At 34.3% G+C, this 25,549-nt stretch overlaps 1 protein-coding gene across 5 annotated transcripts in view; it reads left to right on the plus strand.

Annotated features, from left to right (window-relative positions):
- LOC145243645 (autophagy-related protein 16-1-like) overlaps positions 1-25,549 on the plus strand; it is a 171,202-nt gene that overhangs the window by 118,131 nt on the left and 27,522 nt on the right. For all 5 annotated transcript variants that reach the window (XM_080106686.1, XM_080106683.1, XM_080106684.1 and 2 more), the window contains 2 exons: positions 18,390-18,495; positions 22,872-22,942. In XM_080106686.1, the coding sequence (XP_079962812.1) occupies positions 18,390-18,495; positions 22,872-22,942 (177 nt within the window). The remainder of the gene's footprint in view (positions 1-18,389; positions 18,496-22,871; positions 22,943-25,549) is intronic.

Consider the following 25,549-nt stretch of genomic DNA (forward strand, 5'->3'; position numbering starts at 1 on the left):
ATAGTATATATCCTCTAAATATTATTCTGACAGCAAAACCATCCAATAGCTACAAATGTGTTTCACTCTGATGAGAAGGTGTCTACCCCTGCATTTATGGGTAAAAACCTTTAGAACAAAGGGTAAAGTAAATAAATAAACCAGAATCGGATTCTACAAACTTTAGATGTCAGATGACAAAAAACAATTAAATTAATTTCCCGTCCACAAATTGCTGATTTAATTTTTTAATAATAATTGCTAGTTTATTGTTAAGTTGTTTTATTGATTTGAAGAGGGTATCACTTGTTTCACCATTAATACTGTTACAACTAAATACAAAAATGCTCACAGTTATGGAACAAAAATTTTCATTCTTAGATGAGCTTTATACTTTATTTATATTTCTTACCCAGTTTAGAATAATAGAACTTATATTTGCTTATTAGATTTGGATCCTTCATTTAGATTACATCATTCCCAGCTATTTAACTCTACATTAGTTTCCTTTAAACAATGTTCTATTGTCGAGAGTGTTTTTATTCATAATGTCTGAAGAAATGCTGGTTTTTGTGAAAATTTTCAAACGCCATAATGTTTGAAATTGTCGATCTGGCATGGAAACAATTGTAACATAAAATGAAATACGCCTCTTGTTGCTATCAACACCTTTTTTGAAGTCTTGATTTTGCTTATACAGTATATATATATATATATATATATATATATATATATATATATATATGTCGTTTATCTTGAAAAAAAAATCTTTAGATTCAAATATTAATAACTACATTTTATTTCAGTATTTAATTTATGTATTTCTGTTTTATTAAATGCTAGCGTTTTTCTCGTCCATAAATGTTCCCCCCCCCCATCCTCTTCAGTCCTGCTTTCATTTTATCTCGCAATTACTTATAACGTCACCAGCTGACTTTCGGAAGACCCCCCCACCCCCACATCCGCTTTTCTTTTATATCGCAAGTTTCTTAAAACGTGACTAGCTAAAGTCCAGAATAAGATCATGCTTTTCTTTTAATGGCTAATTTAAAAAGAAAAAAAGTCTTTTGAACGCTAATGTTATTAAAACTAAAATTCTTTTCTACAGTTTGCATTTTGGAGACGGAAGTGTTTTTTCCAAATAAGTGACTTCTATATTAATCCTACTTTTTATCTTTAGATTCAAATATTAATAACTATATTTTATTTCAGTATTTAATTTATGTATTTGTTTTATTAAATGCTAGTGTTTTTCTCGTCCATAAATGTTTATTTATCTACCAAGTTGATTGCAAAAATAGATTAGGTAATTGTATTCATTTTTAGTTCATGAGAGAGGAATCTATCACCATACATTCCCTTAAACATGTCCGTTGGACTTTAAGTATAATTCTTAATAATTTAATTTATTTTTATTTATTTATTTTTTTTTAATGGAGAGTAGAAAACACACTGTGGATGTGTTATCGGCAGCTCCCGTTACTCTCGCTTCTCCTTGTTTGTCCCTCAGTCCTCATTTTTTAATGAGTGATTTTTCTGACAAAGGGAGAAGAAAAAGCTGTTTTCTAGGTTGGCAGTATTTTGCGCGAACAGTTGGCAGAGATGGTGGAAATTTTCTATGTCTATCCTTGTAGCCATGTCACTAGTAAGGATGCTGGAGGTAAACGTTTTATCTGGGCTGACGTTATCTGCCTGATAGTCAGGGACCCAAACCTTGGATTAACCACTAATGAGGCTGTCCTATCAGCAGGTGCAAAGTACTGGGGCTGTTGTATTGCCATTTGATGAATGGATTTTGGATCATGCAGTAGCTTCTGGTGGGGCTTCTTGATGCCATATTAGTGGGTAATTGTTACGGCTTTACCTTTTCATCTTCTACAAAAAAAAAATAAATTCTTTGTTTCTTTTTCCCTCTTAGTTTCCCCTCTCTGTCCTGCTCTAAGCAAATCTGACTACCTAGTCCACAAATTCCAAAATTTCATCATTACAAGTTTCAAGAAAAAATACACGATTAAACCCGGTTCTCCAACTTCCAACCTAGACCCCCACTACCATGTCTCCTTCTCCAACATCAGGGGTCTACGTTCTAACCTTCCAGAGGTTGAAACCCAATTACAGGAGACTAAACCAGACCTTTTATTTTTAATGAAACTGGCATTGGACAAACTATTTCCCTAGAAGAGTTCGCAATTAAAGGATACTCTAACTTAACTCCTAAATCTGACCCCCAAGATCGCCATGGGCATGGAATATGTGCCTATATTAAAGATGGCTTTCCATGTGGTAGGGACATCTCTAGAGAAGATCCTAACTTACCCTATATGTGCTTCCGGGTTGCATTAGCTCACAATACTGCATTTATATTTACTCTCTATCGCCCCATAACAGCAGAGTTACTATCTTTAAAAGCCTATCTGAGAAAATTAACCAAGTCCTATCTGCTTATCCTTCAGCTAACATTCACGTATGTGGAGACTTCAATGTTCAAAACGTGGAATGGTTGACCCACTCAAACAAGACCGATGATGAGGGGAGGTTCTGTCATGATTTCTCCATTGTTCTCAGATTGTTCAGGAACCCACCCGTGTGCCCGACAATGACGGCCAGTATGCGAGTCTACCAGACCTTTTTCTCACAACTTGCTCTGAACTATGTTCAGTTTCTGTTCTGTCTCCTCTTGGATCTTCCGACCACTCTGTTGTATCAATTAAGATAAAAATCAAATGTAATAAGTCCCCAGACGGTACTTCTCCATCGTACAGTATATCGATACACTAAGGCTGACTGCGATAGCTTTCGCACATTTATATTGGATCTACCTCTACGTTCCATATTTAAAAAGGATGTGTCCTCTATAGTATCAGATCTGACCGAATGATTAATTGTAGGTATAGACCGTTTCATACCCTCAAAAATGTTCCAGCAAAAACCTAACAGCCAGCCATGGTTCTCTCCAGAATGCGCTGCTGCCATTGCGCACAGAAATCACTTTTTCCACTGCTTCCAACGTAATAGATGTATGGAAACTAAAGCCGCTTTCAGGAATGCCAGCAACCATTGTAAGAAAGTAATAAAGAACGCAACAGAGTAGTATGCTCAGTCCGTCAAGTCCAAAGTAGCTTAGCAGCGGCTTGGTTCCCACCAGTTTTGGCAAATAGCAAACAGAATCCTGGACAGAAGCGTGTACTCCATCCCAACTATCATCAATAGACCTGAAGTAATCTGCGTCAGCATCAGACAAAGCCAAACTCTTTGCCAAGAACTTTGCAGCTAAGTCTAACCTTTGCGACTAAGGCCGCCAACACCCAATATTTCTTCCTGTATCAGAAAATATGCTATCTGATATACATATATCTGTACGTGATGTTGCCAAGCTAATCAAAAACCTTGATTACAGTAAAGCAACTGGCCCTGACGGTATTCCAATTATATTACTCAAAAAACTTCAACCAGAACTAGTGCCCATACTTACAAAACTGTTTAAACGTTGTCTTAAGGAGAATAGCTTCCCATCACTCTGGAAAATCTCATCAGTATGCCCTGTATTTAAGAATTCAGGTGATCGCTCATCCCCCTCTCAGTACAGGCCAATAAGTCTCCTGTGCGTCATGAGTAAGTTGCTGGAATCTGTGTTAAATACAGAGGTAATCAACCATCTCAACAAAAATAACCTTCTTAGTGACACTCAATATGGTTTCCATTCTGCTAGATCTACAGCAGATGTGCTTACAGTTATATCTCATAGGATTAGCAAATCTCTCGACTGAGGCAACCTTTCTAGGGCAATTGCTCTTGACATATCTAAGGCCTTTGATAGGGTATGGCATAAAGGTTTACTTCACAAGATCTCTAGCTATGGTATAGCTGGAAATGTCTTCTCAATTATTAAATCATTTCTTTCTGATAGGTTCATAAGAGTAGTAGTTGAGGGGCAAAAATCAGAAGCTCACAGTATTAATGCTGGAGTCCCTCAAGGGTCCATCCTGGGCCCAACTCTATTCCTGATCTACATTAATGATCTTCCAAATCATATCCTTACATCATTTGTAGACATTTATGCTGACGACACTACCATTTATGGTAGCACATCTAAGACAGTAAACGACCAAGTTCTCTCCAATTCTCTTTCCTCTTATCTTGAGCATGTGGTACAATGGGGAAAGGAGTGGTTGGTTACTTTTAATGCATCTAAAACCAAGCTTCTATCTGTACATCGTCAACACTCTGATCCACATCTGGCATCACTTGAAATGAATGGCTCTCGTCGAGGAGGCCTCAAGTTTTGACAAGCTTCTGGGCTTGACCGTTACTCCTGATCTTAAATGGAACACATACATCAAATCTGTTGCCAAGGCCTCTGGAAAAATGGTGGGATCTTTCTATCGATCCAGTAGATATCTCACTGTTGATGCAATTCTTTATCTATATAAGAGCCAGGTTAAGTCCAAGGATGGAATGCTGTTGCCACATCTGGGCAGGAGCTGCTTGAAAGGACTTGTCCTGCCTTGATAGTTCAAAATAGACTTCGTAGCCTCATAGGAGATGTCCTTTTCTCTTCCCTGCAACCTCTATCTCATAGAAGAGATGTTGCGAGTTTGTCTCTGATGTATCGTTATTTTCATGAAAAGTGTTCGACTATGGTACCCCCTCGCCAAACTTTCACAAGAAACACTCATCTAGCTGAAAACACTATCAATAATTACTCCCACTTTTTATCTGTGCCTAAACCTAAACGTAGATTCTGTGAACAAAGCTTCTTTCTTAGAACTGCACACCTGCTGAATTGTCTTCCGTTTTCTTGCTTTCCGGCTGACTACAACATAGTTTTCTACAAGTCTAATGTAAACAAGTTCTTGATGAGCCGTTCCATATAAGTTAACAAATTTACTGAATTGATTGCTATATTGTCCAATTTCTACTGTACATTCTTTATTCCTTATCCTCGAGTGGCCTCTTGGCCTTGATAATGTGGTGATGTTTGTGTAAAAAAAAAATATATATATAACTTTAGATACCAGGGTTTTATCTCTGAGCATTCTGAATTGAGGAAAACGGTCTGGGTTGTTTCCAGAAAAAAATTGGTCTTGTTACAAGTTATGGCTCTAATTCCAAGGTTCAATTAGCCACAGGTGAAATTCATGGCTTCTTTCCTATAAATATTTTTCCTTGTGGTTTTACTATTTGCTCCTTGTTTGATGAAGCAGAAATTTGTATTGGATGTTAGTGATTTTTTATAACTGTTTTATGTGTTTCTAAGTTTGTCTATTTGTTCCGCTTTTTCTTGGAAACTATTGGTCAGATCAGGATGAAATTTTGTATGGACCTTTGTTATAAGGTGCAACGAATTAAGTATTATTTTATCTTCTCTTTTTTGGTATTCAATTCATGGGAGTCTTCTCATGGGTGATCTCTACGAGTTATGAAGAAAATAACAGAAAAGACTTCTCAAATAGAAACAAGAAGAAAATATATAGAAAAAGGAAAGAAAGGGAAAAAAGTAAATATACAGTCACTCTCTATTATATACATAAATAAATACAATATGCATACTGTTCCAACATTTCAAAATACAACCGCTGAGAGACAATGCGCAGCTCTTTACTTTTCTTTCTCCAACTTTACAACATGGCAAGAAAGAAAAGAGAAAGAAAAAAAAACATACAGAGGATAGAGTTTAGCTCTGAAATATATTTGTTATAAATTTCAAATGCGTAAAATATTTATTTTCCTAATATTATGTTGTGATTTGGCTTTTCAAGCGCACTTGATGCCTACTTTATTCAAATTAAAATTAACGTTTCTATATGGAACTCACATCTATGACTCTCTCGCTCGCTCGCTCTCGCTCTCTCTCTCTCTCACTCATATATATATATATAAATACATCTCAGGAGTTTGATGATGTATATATTTTTTTCTCCATCCTTTTGTACTTTCATTGATAACATTACTTGTAGGTTTCGGTCCTGGATATGACCCTAAACTATATCCAGTGGTGAGGCCCTAGCTTGCGGGCTTTGGGGAGTGTGGAGCCACCCTTTAATTACCATTGCTCCCAGGTCCACTCTGACCCGGAGTGGTAGTACCTGTTAGGGTTCCAACTATGGGTTAAATAGAAACGGACTTGAAAACAACAAATATATTCTATTAAAAATCTTTTCTTCAAAATCTTTGGATTCGGCATTAAATAACCCGAAAAGGGTTGATATGCCGTGAAACAAAAACAACCAACCAACCAACCAACCAGCTTGTATGTTTCCCTCATAAAAATACTCCATTGTTGCCGGTTGCTAACAAATTCACAGAAATGCTTGCTTTGCCTCCACCGATTTTTATATTCTAATTAACTCGCAGAACTTGTAGATTTTTATATTCTAATTAACTCGCAGAACTTGTAGATTTTTATATTCTAATTAACTCGCAGAACTTGTAGATTTTTATATTCTAATTAACTCGCAGAACTTGTAGAAATTCTATGGCATTTGAAATTTTTGAAAACGCTTAAATAAAATGAATAAAAAATAAAACAAATAACAACAAATTTAAAAAAACTTTTTAGCAAATTTCTTTTTTTATCTTTTAAAGCTAAAAAGAATTGATTTAAAAAATTTACATTTTTGTTTCCATGAATATGCAAAACACAAACACATTGTTCTATTTTCTGATTAATTTGTTTATATAAATTATAAAAGAACAGATGTCAATTCATTTGCACATTTTTTGGTCCCCCGATTTATCGAAGAAGGGCCTATGTTTTCAGTGGTTTCCGTGCATCCATTAGTCCAGACTATTGCCAGATAACTGTCCATTAGTTTTTCCTGAAATTTTGCCACAAATTGTATTTCATTAAATAGATGTGCACAATAAAAATTTTTTTTACAAAAATTCCCATTGCACCCCTAAGAACTCAAAAGAGGTAAAAAAAATGGCCAAAACTGACACATTTTGTCCCATAACTTTTGATCCATCCATTAGATTTTTGTGAACCTTGGCCAAAATGTGGTGCCCATTGTTCTGAATATAAATCTAGTATGGGTGACTGTGGCAAAATTCTGGTTCGCGTCCCCGTGGACTTTCAGTGCTAAAAACGCCTCTTTTTTTTTTTCTTTTTAATATTTCTCAACAAAAACTTGATATGTCTGACTATATAGTGGTTTTTCATGGTGGTCAACTCAAATATACATGTGTTAAAGCCTGAAACTGCAACATTATCCATTTACACTGGAATTCAGTGTCCCCAGGGGCTCAAAAGAGGTCATAAATGGCCAAAAATGGCATTTTTTTTCCCCCCATAGCGTTTTATCCACCCATTAGATTTTCTTGAAACTTGGCCAAAATGTGGAGGCCATTGTTCTTAATATAAATTCAGTATGGGTGATCCTGGCAAAATTCTGGTTTGCATCCCTCTGAGACTTTTTGAAGCTCTTTTTTCATATTACTTAAGAACTTGATATGTATGTTATATATAGTAGTTTTCCATGGTGCTGAATTCAAATATACATGTCTTACTGCACTGTTTGTCCATTTTCACTGGGATTTGGTGTTCCAGGAGCTCAAAAGGAATACTTCACCCGAAAATTGCAAAAAATGACATTTTTTACCCCATAACTTTTGTGCCATCCATTAGATCTTTCTTGAACTTGGCGAAAATGTGAAGGCAACGTTGGCCCTTCACACTTCTCACATTCATCATTTCTTCACTATTTTTTGTGGCGTCATCTCACATGCAGCACAAGAGGGGGACCACACATGCGTGGCTTGTTTAATTTTAAAAAGAAACTATAATAAAAAGAAAATTTAGTCTCAACTTTTTTTTTAATTATAAAGTAGACATTTTGAAACCGTAAATAGACAGCCCTGTTTTTTAATTTTTGGAGAGAAAACTGTTTTAATGATTTTCATCTGATAAAGAGTGACTATAAAGGGAGATAATTCATTTCTCATAAATTAATGTTTGCGATGATGATTTTTTTTTTTTTTCTTGTGTGTGCCACTGGACGTATGGACAAATAAATTGATATTTTGATAAATGTAATCCTTAAAGGGAGGTAATTCAGAATTTTAAATTTACCTAGTTCCCTGGATCATGTCTTTTTGTTCTTTTGTTTTTTTGTTCAAACTATACAGAAATAGGGTTCTTGTCCAAAATTCCTCTATATTAAAAAAACAAAATTAAAGAAAAATCTGTATGATGTACGTATCCATGAGTAAATGAAAATATCCTATTCCAAAAATTACTTAAATTGATCAAGTAGTTTTATTTTTATAAAGAAAATCAATTTTAATCATTTAATGCAAAGCATTACAATAGACATGTCTAGCAAGTTTGAATTGTGTTGAGTTATCTTCCTTTTCTTTTCTTTATTTTCTTCTGAATGACAAGACAACCATTATTCAGTTACTCATAAAATTTGATTTTGATTTTTATAATAATAAAAAAGAACTGCACTATCGGGATGAAATTTCGGGAATTGTAAAACTAAATTTCACATGAAAACAATGGTATCTACGTATTCCTTGTATTTTTAAGATGATTATATACAAAAATTACAAAAATCAAAAAGGTAGTAAATTATTAAAGAAAAAAAATAATAGAATTTGATGAAAACTATCGTAAGACACAGTTCAAAAGGGAGGTAATTTTCCGTTTTAATTAAAACAAGATGGCTACAATTTTTTCACCTGCTAACACGATTAAAGTTGTTGTTTTGTTTAATAAGTTTTGTTTAATAATTTAGTTATATATTGATTGCATAATTTGGAAGCAACCATTGTAATGATTTTTTTTTTTTAATGAAGACGAACGATGATTTTTTTTTTTTTTTTTTTTTTTTTTTTTTTTTTTTGAGACGAACGATGAATTTTTCGAATGAAAGCTGTTGCAATATTTTTGATACAGGGGGGGGGTATGCTGTTGGGAAATTCTATTTATATTAGCTTCGCAGCACATAATTTTTTTGTGTCACACGAGAAGGATTTTGCTCTTTGGCTGCAAAATTCTAAAATCTGGAACCTGTACAGGACATCTGCCTACTGAAAATTCTTCATCTCCAAGACTTGTATAGAATAACTAAACATGGCTTACAATTTAATAAATGATTTTTTTTTTATTTTTTTATTTTTTTTTATAAAAGCGAACAATGATTTTTATTTATTTTTTTTTTTTTTTCAAAATTACGATTTTTTTTTTTATGAAATCGAATGATTTTTTTTTTTTATTGAACAATGATTTTCTTTTAATGAAATCGACAGGGATTTTTTTTTTTTTTTTAATGAAAATCAACGATAAATATTTTTTAAAAGGAAAACGAACGATTAGTTACAAAAACCATCAAAATCTGTAGCGCATTTTCATTAGTTACATAATTAGGAACTTAATCGTATTCACTTATCGTATTCATTTCCACATCACTGCAGAATACATTTACTGCAAAATCAGATTCAATTACCCGGTACAGATTGATTTTTGGCATATGAATATTTGATCTAGCATATAATAAATATATCTTGCTGCCTAATAATACTCAAATAATTTCTAACGCAAAAATTGAATTTCTCTTCTAAATCATCAATGCTATGGAATGTCTTCTGTTGTTTGTATGCTAACTCATGAGTAATGCTTTGATTTAGAGCATGTTTAAGGGCATAAGTTTTCAGTCAAATTTTCTTGGAGTTTGGTGGCTCTCTAAAGGTGGTTAATGAAGATAAATAGGAGGGACAAGTTTGGCAGAATTCTAGGGATGGCACCATTTTGAATACATGATTTCTACAGTTTAACTGTAATGTTGATATTTTGTCTTCTCATCAAATGCTGATGTCTCTCTTTGTATAGCCTCAGAAGCTGACATACCTGAAGAAATATTTTAAAAGACAACCATACCATTAGTTAAATTTTTGTTAAAAACTAAGAAAAAATAGTAAAACAAAACATCTACAGTATTATCCTAATGTCTAGATCAAAGCTAAAGTTAACTAAGTTTATTAAAATTTAACTAAAAATATATAACCAATAACTCAATGAAAATTCTATTAAGAGAATAGGCTGAAAAATAATCTCATGTAAAAATCATTTAAAAACTAAAAAAATATTTGATTTTTCAAATTTCTCTGATAGACATACACACTTTTTAGATACTAAGAAAATATACAGTTAAAACAAATAATCCAACGTATGTGTTGCATTATCAAAAAAACATATTGGAAAGTTTTTTTTTCAAAAACTAAAATAAAAAAAAACATGACCAATAACTCGAAAAATGATATTCTGTTATAATTAACAGAAATTACAAAAAATCTTGTGTAAAATTAAAAAAAAAAAAAAAATTGTTTTAACATGTCTAAAAAAATTATTTTTCAACTATTTCCAGTAGATATAAGCACTTTTTTTTTAAAACACTAAGAAAATATACAGTTAAGAGAAAAAATAATTCAATATAATAATGTTAAAAAAAAACTCATTTTAAAGATTTATTTGAAAATTAATAAGTAATTTTTTTAAATATCGTTATGAAATGAATATTAAAATTTGAAATTTAAGAAAGCCAAAATGATATATATTCTTTTTTTTTTTTCTTTAAAAGAAATATTTATCTTGTTTAAACGGTAAATATTCCTTGTAAAAACAAAAATAGCACATATCTTTTTGTCTTTCTTAAATTTCAAATTTTAATAATTAAATTTTAGAATATCTCTTACTTCACTGTATTTCCATAAGAAATTCTCTCTCTTAATTGCACATTTCCAAATGGAATATAATGCTATAACTTTTGAACCAATTTTGTAATTCCCCCTGCAATTTCATACAATGCAACAACTAGGCATATTTCATAACAAAAAAGAAAGTAGTCATTTATCTCCTTCCAGTCGCATCTTTCCACTTTATTCCGTAACATCCATAGGTCATGTGACTTTAGAAGGGCCTTAGCTTACTGTGGTGACGCCACTTGGACGTAGGGGGCTACTATTTGGAGCCATGTCTAGGAAAGATTAACAAGATATTTTAGTTTTACATTTAAACTTCTGCATATCAGTACAGCCAGGGAAGCAGGCTGCAGGAAGGGAATTCCAAAGTCTAGCTGTTCAAGGGAAGAAACTATTAGAATAGAAAGCTTTCTGGCATTTAGGGGCAACAACAGTGAAGGGGTGAGATCTTATTGCTAAGCGGGTTTGTCGGGGATATGTACGTCGAGGGGGGTACAAGCGAAACGAGTTCATCAGAACACATAAAACTTGGCACATACATGGCAACATTAATATGCACGGATCTAAAATTCCAAGCTAATCTGCACAGTAGTAAACAAACAGCAACCTGATTTGGTAGGGACGTGGATCCTCATTACAATACCATCTTCTCCTCCACCTATTGGTCCCCCTGCAATTTTGTGCAATGCAACAACTAGGTATAATATCAGCTTCCACAGTTAAATTCCAGTATATCAGATAAAATTTGAGATGATTTATCTGTCGTAACATCATTGTCATTCACTCGTCAACTCCTTTCATTCTGTTCTCGACTCAGCTTGTTGTTCTACTGCAATCTGTCCTGATATGCACCAATCTAAATTTCTGTGGAGCCTTGACTGCTAAATATATTTAGTTTCAATAGGAAATCCTAAGTAGATGGTCTTTATCTCAGTCACATCTATGCCTTTTAAATCTAACATGTTACTTAAACCGTACACATGCACACACGCACACACACCTTTAATACGCACCAGTTACCTACCCTTGTGGTAATCCTCTTTTTGCCCAACAGGTGGAATTCTTTCTACTTCTGTTTCTCTTTTTCTTTCTCTCTCAATGCAAACCTTAGACATGCCTCGGTAAGGCGTATACCTTTCACAAGGTAAGGATGAATACTCGTTATATCTTAAACTCTTATATACAAATACACCACATGTTAACTCTTATATACACAAAGAACATTCTAACTCCATACATATACACTGAAATGAAATGACAAACATTTTAATTAGTGTTGGGACGATTAATTGGAATCAGAAAAATCGGAACTTTTGGGGGTAATGGAATTAGAAAAAAAAAAATTCTGCAAAAATTTCCGATGACAAAAACGATTCTCTCAAATGTTTTTTTTTTTTTTTGTTTAAGACTTAATTTTCCATTACCTGTACTAATGATAAAAAAATTATGTATTTTGAACTACCAGGAAAACTAATATCTCCTCCACCCACAAGTGTACTTTTACATTTCCAAAAACATATGCATATATTACACGAGTATTTATGGTAATCTGATTCCCTCCCCCCTTAAAAAAAAAAAAAAAAAATTAATACTTAATATCTAATTACTTTTAAAAGAATCAGAATCGGTAATTGTATCGGAATCAGGGAAAAATATAAGAATCGTCCCATCAATAATTTTACTATATATATGCTAGTTACATACACAACAACTCTTGTATATACACACACTCACACGTGTATATTCTGTATTGTTCAATAGTGCTCTGTGTAAATAAATCTTCTCTGTATATATGTAAACATGCATTAGTGTGCTTCATTCAATGTTTTTAAATGTTCTCGTGACACATGCTTTATTGTTGGTTTATATTACACTGTCCGAAATACAAACGATGACCACGTGTCGCCTTCAAGTAATCAAACACGCAGCCTTCCCAACAATTGGTCCTGCAATCAACAGCCTTCAGATACCGGATAACCTGGATCCCCCCCCCCCAACACATCCAGCTGATTAGTGAAAATGTCCACCAACACCTCCAGCTGATTAGTGAAAATGTCCACCAACACATCCAGCTGATTAGTGAAAATGTCCACCAACACATCCAGCTGATTAGTGAAAATGTCCGCCAACACCTCCAGCTGATTAGTGAAAATGTCCACCAACACCTCCAGCTGATTAGTGAAAATGTCCACCAACACCTCCAGCTGATTAGTGAAAATGTCCACCAACACCTCCGGCTGATTAGTGAAAATGTCCACCAACACCTCCGGCTGATTAGTGAAAATGTCCACCAACACATCCAGCTGATTAGTGAAAATGTCCGCCAACACCTCCAGCTGATTAGTGAAAATGTCCCCCAACACCTCCAGCTGATTAGTGAAAATGTCCACCAACACCTCCAGCTGATTAGTGAAAATGTCCACCAACACCTCCAGCTGATTAGTGAAAATGTCCACCAACACATCCAGCTGATTAGTGAAAATGTCCACCAACACATCCAGCTGATTAGTGAAAATGTCCACCAACACCTCCAGCTGATTAGTGAAAATGTCCACCAACACCTCCAGCTGATTAGTGAAAATGTCCGCCAACACCTCCGGCTGATTAGTGAAAATGTCCACCAACACCTCCGGCTGATTAGTGAAAATGTCCACCAACACCTCCGGCTGATTAGTGAAAATGTCCACCAACACCTCCGGCTGATTAGTGAAAATGTCCACCAACACCTCCGGCTGATTAGTGAAAATGTCCACCAACACCTCCGGCTGATTAGTGAAAATGTCCACCAACACCTCCGGCTGATTAGTGAAAATGTCCACCAACACCTCCGGCTGATTAGTGAAAATGTCCACCAACACCTCCGGCTGATTAGTGAAAATGTCCACCAACACCTCCGGCTGATTAGTGAAAATGTCCACCAACACCTCCGGCTGATTAGTGAAAATGTCCACCAACACCTCCGGCTGATTAGTGAAAATGTCCACCAACACCTCCGGCTGATTAGTGAAAATGTCCACCAACACCTCCGGCTGATTAGTGAAAATGTCCACCAACACCTCCGGCTGATTAGTGAAAATGTCCACCAACACCTCCGGCTGATTAGTGAAAATGTCCACCAACACCTCCGGCTGATTAGTGAAAATGTCCACCAACACCTCCGGCTGATTAGTGAAAATGTCCACCAACACCTCCGGCTGATTAGTGAAAATGTCCACCAACACCTCCGGCTGATTAGTGAAAATGTCCACCAACACCTCCGGCTGATTAGTGAAAATGTCCACCAACACCTCCGGCTGATTAGTGAAAATGTCCACCAACACCTCCGGCTGATTAGTGAAAATGTCCGCCAACACCTCCGGCTGATTAGTGAAAATGTCCACCAACACCTCCAGCTGATTAGTGAAAATGTCCACCAACACCTCCAGCTGATTAGTGAAAATGTCCGCCAACACCTCCGGCTGATTAGTGAAAATGTCCGCCAACTATCAGCCATCATCACATCTTGAAAGTTCAAAGGATTCGCCCATCCTCTTTATTGCCTTTTGACTCTTCGTACTTCCAACCGCTTTTCCTTTCTGTGAATCGTTTCCTCCACATTTTACGTTGTCGTGGCACTTAGTGGGATCGGGATAGTCCATTGTATGAAAGATGCAAAAAAAACATCTTCAAATACACACATAGGAATACCTATTGCTATATAAATGTCCTGGGAGGATGACTACAATAACAGTGAAGGTAAAATCCCAAAATGGGCGTACATAATTGTTATATAAACTAGTCAATTCCTGTGCTTCTTTACTGCTTTCATTTATCTCACTCGTTGCTACCACCATTGACCATAAATATAGATTGGTAAATTTTGATTAAAAATAAAATAAATACTGTTATATTTTTAATAAAAGATAAAATAAGTAAATATTGTTATATTTTTTAATAAAAATATATTATATTTTTAATAGTTGTTATATTTTTAGTGAAAATAAAATAGAAAATAAATATCTTTTATTAAAAATAAGTATTGTCATATTTTTAATAAAAATAAAATACAAAGATAAAGATCGTTATTTTAATAAAAATTAAAAAAAATAAAAAATATTGTTACATTTTGTAATAAAATAAAAAAGATAGTTATATCTATTTATATAATTATAAAACTCAAATGACCTTGTAACGGGTGTTGTAACCTCACATCCGGTTTACGACTTCTGGTTGCGCATGCGTACATAAACATAAACCCATAACAGCGTAAACAAATAAACACAAATTGCTACTTTTGCAGAATTTGACCTGCGCACTGAAATATTAACGTTATTATTTAGAAGTTATTTAACATGGGAAGGGTGGGGATGTATTACAACTATACTGTCGCAATTTTCTTACAAATAAATCAACTTTAACTCGTTGACAACCATAAGAACAATTTACAACAGCGATTTTCCCCACCGCCTTTTTAATTTATTCTCCATTTTTTTTAATACACCTTTCTTAAAAACATTCATACATTTTCTTCTACACTACCAACATAAATAACCACAAAAATGTTGGGTTTTTTTTTAAATTTACGTTACAAATAAATAATCAACGTGACAATAAAACATTTTTAACTGTGTACGTTTTCAGCGTCTCAATTTTTTTTTTTTTTTGCGTTTAAATTATCCAAATAAACAATTAATACTTTCTGCTTTTTTATTTTTTTTACATCGTTCATTTCCGTATTATATTTAAGTTATTTTAATGCAATTTTCTTACAAATAAATATACTTTAACCCGTTGACAACCATAAGAGCATTTTACAACGGCGATTTACCCACCGCGTTCCTTTTTTAATTTATTCCCCATTTTTTAATACTTAAAAACATTCATACATTTTCTTCTACACTAACACCATAAATAAATAACCCCGAAAAATGTTTTTTTTTAATTTGTCTTAGTTTTATTGACCTTATTATTAACATATAAATTAAATATTTGACCCAAGGGGTCATGAATATTTATTTAAAATAAATTTTTAAAAAAAGTTACATTTCATTTTCTATTTAAAAAGCCATTCTTAACATGGGGAGAGTGTTTTTAACAATTCTGTACTTTCAACTAAAAATTTAATTTAAAAGATATCAAACTTTAAATATTATAGTATCTGTTCAGTGCACATTTACCTATAAGTATGGCAAACCACTTATAATTCAATGGCTGTAAGTTTTTTTTTGTTTTTTTTTTCAAAAATAAACAATTATAAACAGAACAATTCGTAGAAATCGATCCAAATTCTTTTTTCATGATTGGATTTTTTACAGGCCGTTCCTTTATGGGCCTTTAGCTGGTTAAAAGTGAAAAACATCCTTATACATTTTGTACATTCATCTTAATTTTTAATCGGTCTGTATTTGTGTCACGTTGGTACAGTGGTAACGTCAACAGCTTTGAATGCTAGTTTTGCTTTTGATTCTAGCTGATGGTACCCAAATACTTTTTTTTTTTTTTTAACTTGTGGAATCATGATTCTATAATAATATATATGAAATCTGGACAAATTAAAATCTATCTAAGCGTATTTTACGTCCCCGCTAGTACTATATATATATAAGGCACAGTGTGTGTGTGTGTGTGTGTGTATATATATATATATATATATATATATGATGAGAATAATAGAAACAGTATTCCGACAAAATAAAGAAATAAAAAGGAACAAACCGAGTTATGTGTTAATCAACGTTTCGTCTTTATTTTGAGACTTCTTCTGGATGAATGAGATTAAGAAAACCAAAACACCAGTACAAATATTTGAAAATGTTTCATGTGCAAAGTGTGACGCTGTTCTATTTCAGAAACGGAAAAAGACGTTGGAAATTCAAAAAAGGGAGGGGAGCTTGCGTTGTTAAAAGAGAAAATTTTTAATAACGTCATATAGTGGTTAATGTTTTTAAAAAATATGAACGCAGTTAATATTCTTTCTGGAAAGAATAAGTTGGTTAAAATTCAAATCTAGGTGTGGAACAGATGAAATGAGTGTTTTTTTTTAATGTAATTTATTGATTGAGATCGTATGTATTAATTATTACGGGGGATGTTTCTATGGTGTGAGACGGTTAACCTATGTCTATGATTAAATTATGTTCTTTTAATCAAAGTTTACTTATTAATGGTGCTACATTATAAAAACCTGCACATTGTTTAATTGTGCTTGAATTTGTGATAATATATATTATAATCACCAATGTGTCAGCACTTATGACTAACAGTCACTCGAGGATGAGGGTTAATGTGATGAATAGACTGATAGATGATGAATATTATGAGAGGATTGAAAATGTTCAGTGGAATAATAAAATTTGATTATTTATTAGGACGATTGATGACAAATGTTTATTAACTGATACATATTGACAATGAATATTTGATTGGGCATATTGATACCGGCAGTTTCAGAAAATTTAGTAGATTAAGGCAAAGATGATACAGTCTTATCATTGTTCAGTAGGCTGATGTAATATCTTGCTCTCTGTACACATTTATATAAATCTTGGATCAATACGTGAAGAGAAAACATTAAAAACTTTCTTCAAATTAAAATACAAATTATATCTGCATTTAAAAGTAGATGAAGACCCTCTGCAAAATCCCCACCCCCCACCTCAATAATAAAATTCTATTCTTTTTAAGCAATTAGACAATTTTAGAATCAGTCGGTAATTATATCAGAACCAGGAAAAATATTAGGATCATTCTATCACTAATATATATTAAGCATTCTAAAATCACTGAAGTATTCACATTGGTTTTATTGCTGTGTCTTACACATCTTTCATTGAATGGCATAAATATACCAAACAAATCATCAGAGATTTACATGAAATATGTCACTATGTACGGATTTAATCTCCTCATGGGTTCTGAATTAAAGTGCTTTTTTTTTTCCTCCATGTCGGTTGTCAGTATTTTCTATAAGTAAGAATTCATGTAAGTTTCCTCTTTTTTTTTTTTTTTTTTTTTTTTTTTTTTTTCTCTCATGATTTCTAAAAGTTTCCAATTCATTTTAACATTACTTATTTTAATCCAAGAAAAAAAATTGTATATTTTACCCGAGGAACTTGTGTAAAACTCTTTGTTTAGTATATTCATGCCATCCAATGGAACACGTGTAAGATGCAACAATAACACAATGTGAATTAACTGAATACTTCTGTTGGCTTTGAATGTTTAATAAAGTAATATATGCCCTGAAAATGTAAATCACTTTTTTATTGAGCTTAATTAATTGTGGCAATTTTGAATAACTTTATTCAATATATATATATATATATATATATATATATATATATATATATATATATATATGAAAAAGATAATATTTATCTTAAACTAGAACCTACCATGATAATAACTCAATATATTAGATAGAGCAATTAAAGATTGATGTAAATAAATTACAATATTTATTAATCTATCAAAAATTCAAACAAGAAATTAAAATAAATAAGAATAGAATACTTTGTTATAATTCCTTGTTTAGATATTTGATTGATTAATAAGAAATGTTAAATATTGTAATTTATTCAATTATTTTCATCAATTCTCTCTATCTATCTATATATATATATATATATATCTTTTCTACTTCAGTCTATTTTCACCAGAAAACAAAATGTCTACTTATTCAAATGTTTTACTCATGTTTTTTTGTTTTTTGTTTGTTTGTTTTCCTGCAGGATGCACATGACAGTGAAGTTTTTGCTGTGAAATGGAATACCAGTGGGACCAGATTTGCCACTGGTGGATCAGATAGAAAAATAAAATTATGGGAAATTATAAATGGTAAGGATATACATTTCCTTTGATTTTGATTAACATGAAACCAGAAAATCAAATTTTTTCATGAGCCAACATGAATGATTCTGTTACTTTATTATGTATTATTTTTATTTTTTATTATTTTTACACATTTGGGCTGTTGCATCTGCTTCTTGTCTCTCCCTCCTGAACAGGGTTCAAAAGAGTCGCCAACCTGATAGGTCCTGAACTGTCATCTAAGCTTTAGCCTCTGTCCCATCAACGAAATGTTGCATCCCTCTGCCTGTTCTACAAATACTTTAATGGTGGCTGCTCTGACGAACTGCAAGCACTTATACCTCCTCGACGTGACTACCCCCGACGGACCCGACAAGCAGCTAAGTCCCACCCCTTTACGGTAGAGATCCCTAGGTGTAAGGAAGCCTTTTTCTCCAATAGTTTCTTCCCCAGAACTGCAAGTGTTTGGAACTCCCTTCCGGGATGTTGCTTTCCCAACTGTACTGATATGCACAAGTGTAATGTTAACAAACATCTTTCTACTCATCTCCCTTCATAATGCCCCTGCAAATTGTCTCCGATAGTAGCCCCCTACTTCAAAGTGGCACTAACTTGTTTGGGGGGGAAGATTGAAAAAAAAAAAACTCATCATCATTGCATATTTGTTAACAAGTTTAACGTCTGTAATTTCTCTTTATATCATAGCAAGGGTACCTAGTGTAGCCTGGAGGTAAAATGTAACATATTTCTATTAAAACCTATCTCTTCTCTTGTTCCCCCTCCCTCTCGACTCCGTCTTTCTTCACCCAGCCTATTTTTCTCTGTGGATTCACATACATACAACTCGTAAGGGGATTAATTCTTTGATTAAAAGCTCCCCTTCAATTAGTACGTAATTTGGCTCAAAAACTGCCCCTCTTTGATGTAATATGTACCAGTTTAAAGTCCAAAAATTAATTTTTCCTAAATTTTAGCTATTATTTATCCGGGGCAACACTGATTAAGAAAATACCAACTTTTTAGATTTTCATTTTGCCAAAATTTTTTTCAGCTTTAGTCAGACATACACAGACAACTGCCTTTCATATTTTTTTTTTTTTGTTTGTTTTTTTATTACATTTTCACCCCAATTTGTTGTAGGGGGGCTACTATCAGGGACATAGGCATCAGGGGTACTGTGTAGGGAGTTGGGCAGCAAGATGTCGGTTCACGTTGCACTTGAACTTCTGCATGTCAGTACAGTTGGGGTAGCAGGGACCCGAAAGGGAATTCCAAAATCTAGTTGTTCTGGGGAAGAAACTACTGGAGTAGAAGGCTCTTTTACATCTAGGGATCTCTACTGTGAAGGGGTGGGATTTAGCTGCTTGTCGGGTTTTTCGGGGGTATTTACGCCGCGGGGGCACAAGTGCTTGCAGTTCATCAGAGCATTCACCGTTAAAGTAGAACAAGCAGAGGGATGCAACATTTCGTCGATGGGACAGACAGAGGCTGAAGTTTAGATGACAGTTCAGGACCTATCAGATTGACGACTCTCTTTTGAACCTTGTCTAGGAGCGAGAGACTAGTGAGGGATGCACCAGCCCAAATATGACAACAATACTCCATACATGGACGAATGGTGGCCTTATAGAGGTATAGGATACTTTCTGGCGTTAGTATCTTTCTAGCACGATAGAGAGAACCTACCTTCCTGCGGTCCTGGCGATACTCTCAATATAATTGTTCCAACTCATGTTTCCTGTGAGCGTTAGGCCGAGGAGTTTAAAAGATGTACTTTCAGATAATGAGTCATTGGCCATTGCTATTGGTGGTAGAGAAGGTTTCTTGTAATTATTGAAGGAAATAGTTTAGTCTTGGCAGCATTGAATGTGACCATCCATTTTTGTCCCCATTCCACTACAGATTGGAGGTCATCCTCTAGTGTTTCTGCCATTTCCTTAGATATGTGTTCATTTGTTTTCCTGTCATGCCTGTTATAGAGTGTGGTGTCGTCAGCATATATACCCATCTCACAGGCAATTTTGTCAGGGATGTCATGTATGAATATTAGGAATAACAGCAGTCCAAGGATAGACCCCTGAGGCACTCCTGCATTTATATCATATTGTTTAGATGTACGACCGTCGAGGACAACCTGGATTTTTCTCTTATCTAAGAAGGATTTAATTATGTTATGTATTCTTCCAGTGATACCATATGATCTAATTTTCCTGAGAAGACCTTCCTGCCATACCCCGTCAAAAGCATAAGATATATCTAGATCTGTCGCTCTGCCCTCCCCCGCTTTGTCCAGTGAATGATATATATGTTCTGAGATTACAGTTAATATGTCTGCTGTGGAACGGGCTTGCCTAAATCCATATTGTTCGTCAGTCAGAAGTTTAGCATCTGTAAGGTGGTGGAATAGAGCTTGGTTAATTAAGGTCTCAAATATTTTGGCAAAAAGTGAGAGGAGGCTAATGGGGTAATAATTTACTGGGTCAGTTCTTTCGCTAGAATTCTTGAAAACTGGTACTACAGAAGTAGTTTTCCAGCAGGCAGGAAAGCAAGATTCATTAAGACATTTGTTGTAAAGTTTGGAGAGAATTAGAACTACTTCGGCGGAGCACTTTTTTAATAGCACAGCCGGGATGAGATCAGGTCCACATGCTTTTGCAGTGTCAAGATTTCTTATGATAGCATGCACCTGAGAAGGGGTGATTTTCAGATCGTCTAGTGTGGTGTCTGTCCGCAAAGGAAAGTCAGGGAGGGGTGGTTGGCAAGGTCCAGTGTGGAGTTGGAGGCAAACCGACTGGCAAGCATGTTAGCCTTCTCAGTTGCAGAGCAAACAACCTCATGATTGTTAGATAGTGGGGGAATTGTTGATTGCCCATTATTTACTACACTGTTGTAGATTTTCCACAAGTTGCGAGTTTCTAATTTCTGTGCTTCGATGCGTTTTTTGGTGGTTTCAGTAAATTCTCTCTTAGCTGTCGCTATTTCTTTCTTATAATTACTTCTGGCTTCTATACACTTCTGCCTGTTTGAACTGGACATATGTCGGTTAAATTTGTGGTACGCATGCTGCCTTTGTGCTATTGCAGCTGCACAAATAGAAGTAAATCATTGGGGAGAGTGGGGCTTGCTATAAAATTTGCGCGTGGAAACATGTGCTCCAATTGCCGTTTTGAACCATTCAGTGGCCTCATTTGCGCAATGTTCAGCAGGAAGTGAAAAGATATTTTTCCATGGGGCGTCCCTGATGAGATCCCTGATGGCTTCCCAGTCAGCCTTTTTATAATATCTCGTTGTTTTGAGCAGTGGCTCTGAAATTTAGGGCTATTTCAACCATTACCACTGCGTGATTGGCATTCCCAAGTGGACTAGTCGTAAAAAAAAAACTGGCACTTTGGTGCCATCAGCCAGAAGTGAAACCAAAAGCAAAATTTTGTAAAAACCATGACAACAGATGGTATCACATCGCAAATTTAGCTATTTAAAACAATAGAACATGACAGAATTCACGCATGCGCAGTTTGCAAACCATGTCGAAAGCAAGGTTTTTATCTGACCCCCCCTCCCCAACAAAATGACATTTCTACACAAAATAATTGACGATTTCTTCCACTCTCCAAGCTCCCACTGGCATGCTCCCAGTTCGACCCGTATGGAGGCAGTAATTGAGGCTGAAGGCAGCTACATTGAATAGATGTCAGCTCTACTACATAATCAAGTTACCGGAATTGATTTTTTCAATAAAAGTTGTAAAATAAAGCTGTCGGGTTCCTTTCTTTAGGGCGACATTCTTATCGCTCCACCATGTATGCACATTATAAAAATTTGTCTGTATTTTTTTTTATTTTTATTTTTTTTTTTAAGTTGAATTCTAAATAAGAATTGCCATTTGTTTGTTTTTTGTTTTCTTTTTTTATTGGGTACTTATCCAATTTACGACCTCATCTGCGGCAACTTTGCATCAGCATCTTTTGGCAGGTTACGTGAGCAATTTTGAAAGCCATTCTTAACATGGGGAAAGGAGAAAGATCTCACATTGATGTAGCATGTTGAAAGTCAATTTCATTTAAAAATGTTTTAATTTAATGAATTTGACGATTTTATTGAAACTTGTCATCTTCTGACAGCTAATTGGATAATCGCTTCGTCATCTTCCGATTGCTTAGATAACATATCGGAAGATGCTTATGCAAAGTTACTGGAGATTAGGTCATAAACTAGATAAGTACCATTTCTTGCACTGATCTTCTTTTTTTTTTGTGCTTATTGATGTAAGATTATAACTGACGCTGGTTTTACCATACGAAAGCGAAGTTTCTGATCTGTAATAATAAAAATATTTATTTTTAAATCCATATTTGAACATTACCTAATCTGTTTACAAATTTATTTTTTTAAAAAATGAACAGGTAAATGTGAAAATCGAGGTGTCTTACAAGGAAGCAACGCTGGTATTACGTGTATTGAATTTGATATTGAAGTAAGTATTTTTTTGTTCTTTTCAAGAATTTCTCCTATATTAAAAAAAAAAAAAGAAGAAAATAAAGAACAATCTGTATGATGTACGTTCACAAAACAAAAATATATTTAAAAAAATCATGTCAATTGATCAAATAATTTAATTTTTAACGCAAGATACAGAAAGAGGAAGGGAAATTTTAAACGGCGGTATTTGTTGTGAATGTTTTGCCGGGAGGAGGCACCTACCATGAAAAGAACGATAGAGTAGAGAAATACTAGCAACATCTCTTTTATATGAAAGAGGTTGTAGGGAAAAGAATAAGACATCTCCCACTAGATTGCAAAGTCAGTTTTGTGCTCTGCCAAAGCAGGAAACGGTCTTCTAAACAGCCCCTTCTTAGATGTGGACACAGTGCTCCATCTTAGGCCATATTTGACTCTTCCATATCTGAAATGAGATATTTTCTGAAACAGTAGAATGATCCAACCATAATTTCAGCGACCTAGGCAATGGATTCAATATGTCTTCTATTTCTATTACATACATACAGACAACTACTATTAATATTATAGACAAAGCTGTACTTCTTGTCCGTCTGTCCACAAACTCCTCATAGGATTTGGAGCTAAACTGCTATAACCATAGATACTCTAAAACTACATTAGCCAGGATGCTTGGATATGTGTATTTCATTTTAATCACAGGGGTTACTATATTATCTGTATTTGCACGTTAAGCAATATTGGCCCTAGTCAGTACTAAATGAATGATCATTTGTGAATACCAGGTGCTGTATGTAGGATTGTGCTTAACTAGACGTTGTTTCTAGATATCCTAGACTTCTCCCTGCCACTGAAATCAGGCAGTGCTGATTCAGAGGTGTGGTTAGGGATTGTGCACCCTTGCTTCATAATTACACATGCACTTAGACTTACAGGGTGTATCCATTACCTCTAAGAATAATATAAAATGAACACCTTTTTTTTTTTTAACCCGACAGTCGCAGCTGATAGTATGAGAACAATTTATTCCTTTGGATTAAATTCCAAGGATTTCGTTTGAAATTTTATATAGGTTCGCAATTTCAACATAGGGATTTCCAATCCAAGAGATTGCTTTTCATGATGTTCTTAATCGTTGTTGTCCAAATCTTTCTGTTGTGGGGTCTGTAATCACACTTGGGGATTATTGTCTTCATGTCTTCAGAGATTGCTCCCCCCCCCCACACACAATAGTTGTCCAAACCTTTTCTATTCCCCAGTTACATGTTCAAGTTTTGCAATTACTTGGTCTGGAGTTTCACCATAGATGCTGATGTGTACTGTGTGTCAGAGATCCTTCTCAATAACTTTAAGCTGTGTTGGAGGCTTTCCTGCTTTGTTTTTGATTGGTTGAAGTGCTTAATTGTCGCAATATCAAGCTTGTATTTGTTGGCATCTTTCTTCAAATTATTCTTTTCCCAGTCACTCAATATTCCTAACGGCATTAGTACTTCAAATTTTAAATTGATCAACATGAAACAGGCACAATAGTTTTCACACGTATCCAAAGACATTCAGTGTAATTTTCGCTACTATTAACTAAAGGTTTTTGCAGTAATTGAACTGCATTGTTTCAACCATGTAAACGATCTGGTTATGTATCACACTTGGCATCGATAAAAAGAAAAAACAACATTTTACTTTATTTTATTCAAAAAATTATAGAAATTAAAAACAAAAATAGAAGTGGTAATCAAGGATTTAGAGCTTGGAGCGTATGTCCGCATGGTTAGGATGATGGGAAGGAGGAGGGGGGGGGGATGAATATAAATTTACCAAAAATTATTTCAATTAATGTGACTTTATTTACCCCCTCTCATCCCTGTGAAATCAATGCTGAGTACATTATTGTATTTACTTGCTTCCCCATGAGAGCAAAATGTGACATGAGGTCATTTTTAATGTGGGGAAAACCAACTTCCCAAAAAGAGGCACATTGGCAGGAGGCAAAAATACAAATTACTTTAGTATAGAAAGATTTCCCCTTCATTGACTAAGGACAAATCAAGTGTAACATCAGAACAGATACTACACTTGGATTATTTGAGTTAAAATTCTCATTTTCACAATGTTTTGGCTGATGTAAGTTTTTTTGTTTTTTTTTTCTAGGTCTATCTTCTTGGATTTGGGAATCTTGATCAATTCTGGGAATTTACACAAGAATCCATGACGTAACGGATAAAGTACTAAGTAAAATTATTTAGTTCTGATTTTTTCTGAAGATTCAATCCTCGATGCAGGTGATACTCAAATTACTTAAGATTTCTACTCTTATAGAACAAGAACAGGCTACTCTTGTAGATGAAATAAAGTGTACTGTTCGAAATTCTGGACAGATTCTCGAGTTTGACAAAATACACCTTTATGTTGACTGAACTGTTGTGAAAATAACACGTATGATGAAAAGTGCTAATTTTTATGTTATTTTTAGTTTTTATCACTTATTTGTAAGCCCCCAAAATTTGCTTAAAACTAATTGTTAATCAACACCTTTAACCGTTACGCCACACGTTCATTAACATCACTTACGAAACCAAAACATTCTACCATCAGGAGTTAAATAAAGGATTCAGTTTGAAATTCT

The sequence above is a fragment of the Euprymna scolopes genome, chromosome 22 (assembly GCF_053919585.1).
Source record: "Euprymna scolopes isolate OS-2025 chromosome 22, ASM5391958v1, whole genome shotgun sequence".
In the NCBI taxonomy this organism is placed as follows: domain Eukaryota; kingdom Metazoa; phylum Mollusca; class Cephalopoda; order Sepiida; family Sepiolidae; genus Euprymna; species Euprymna scolopes.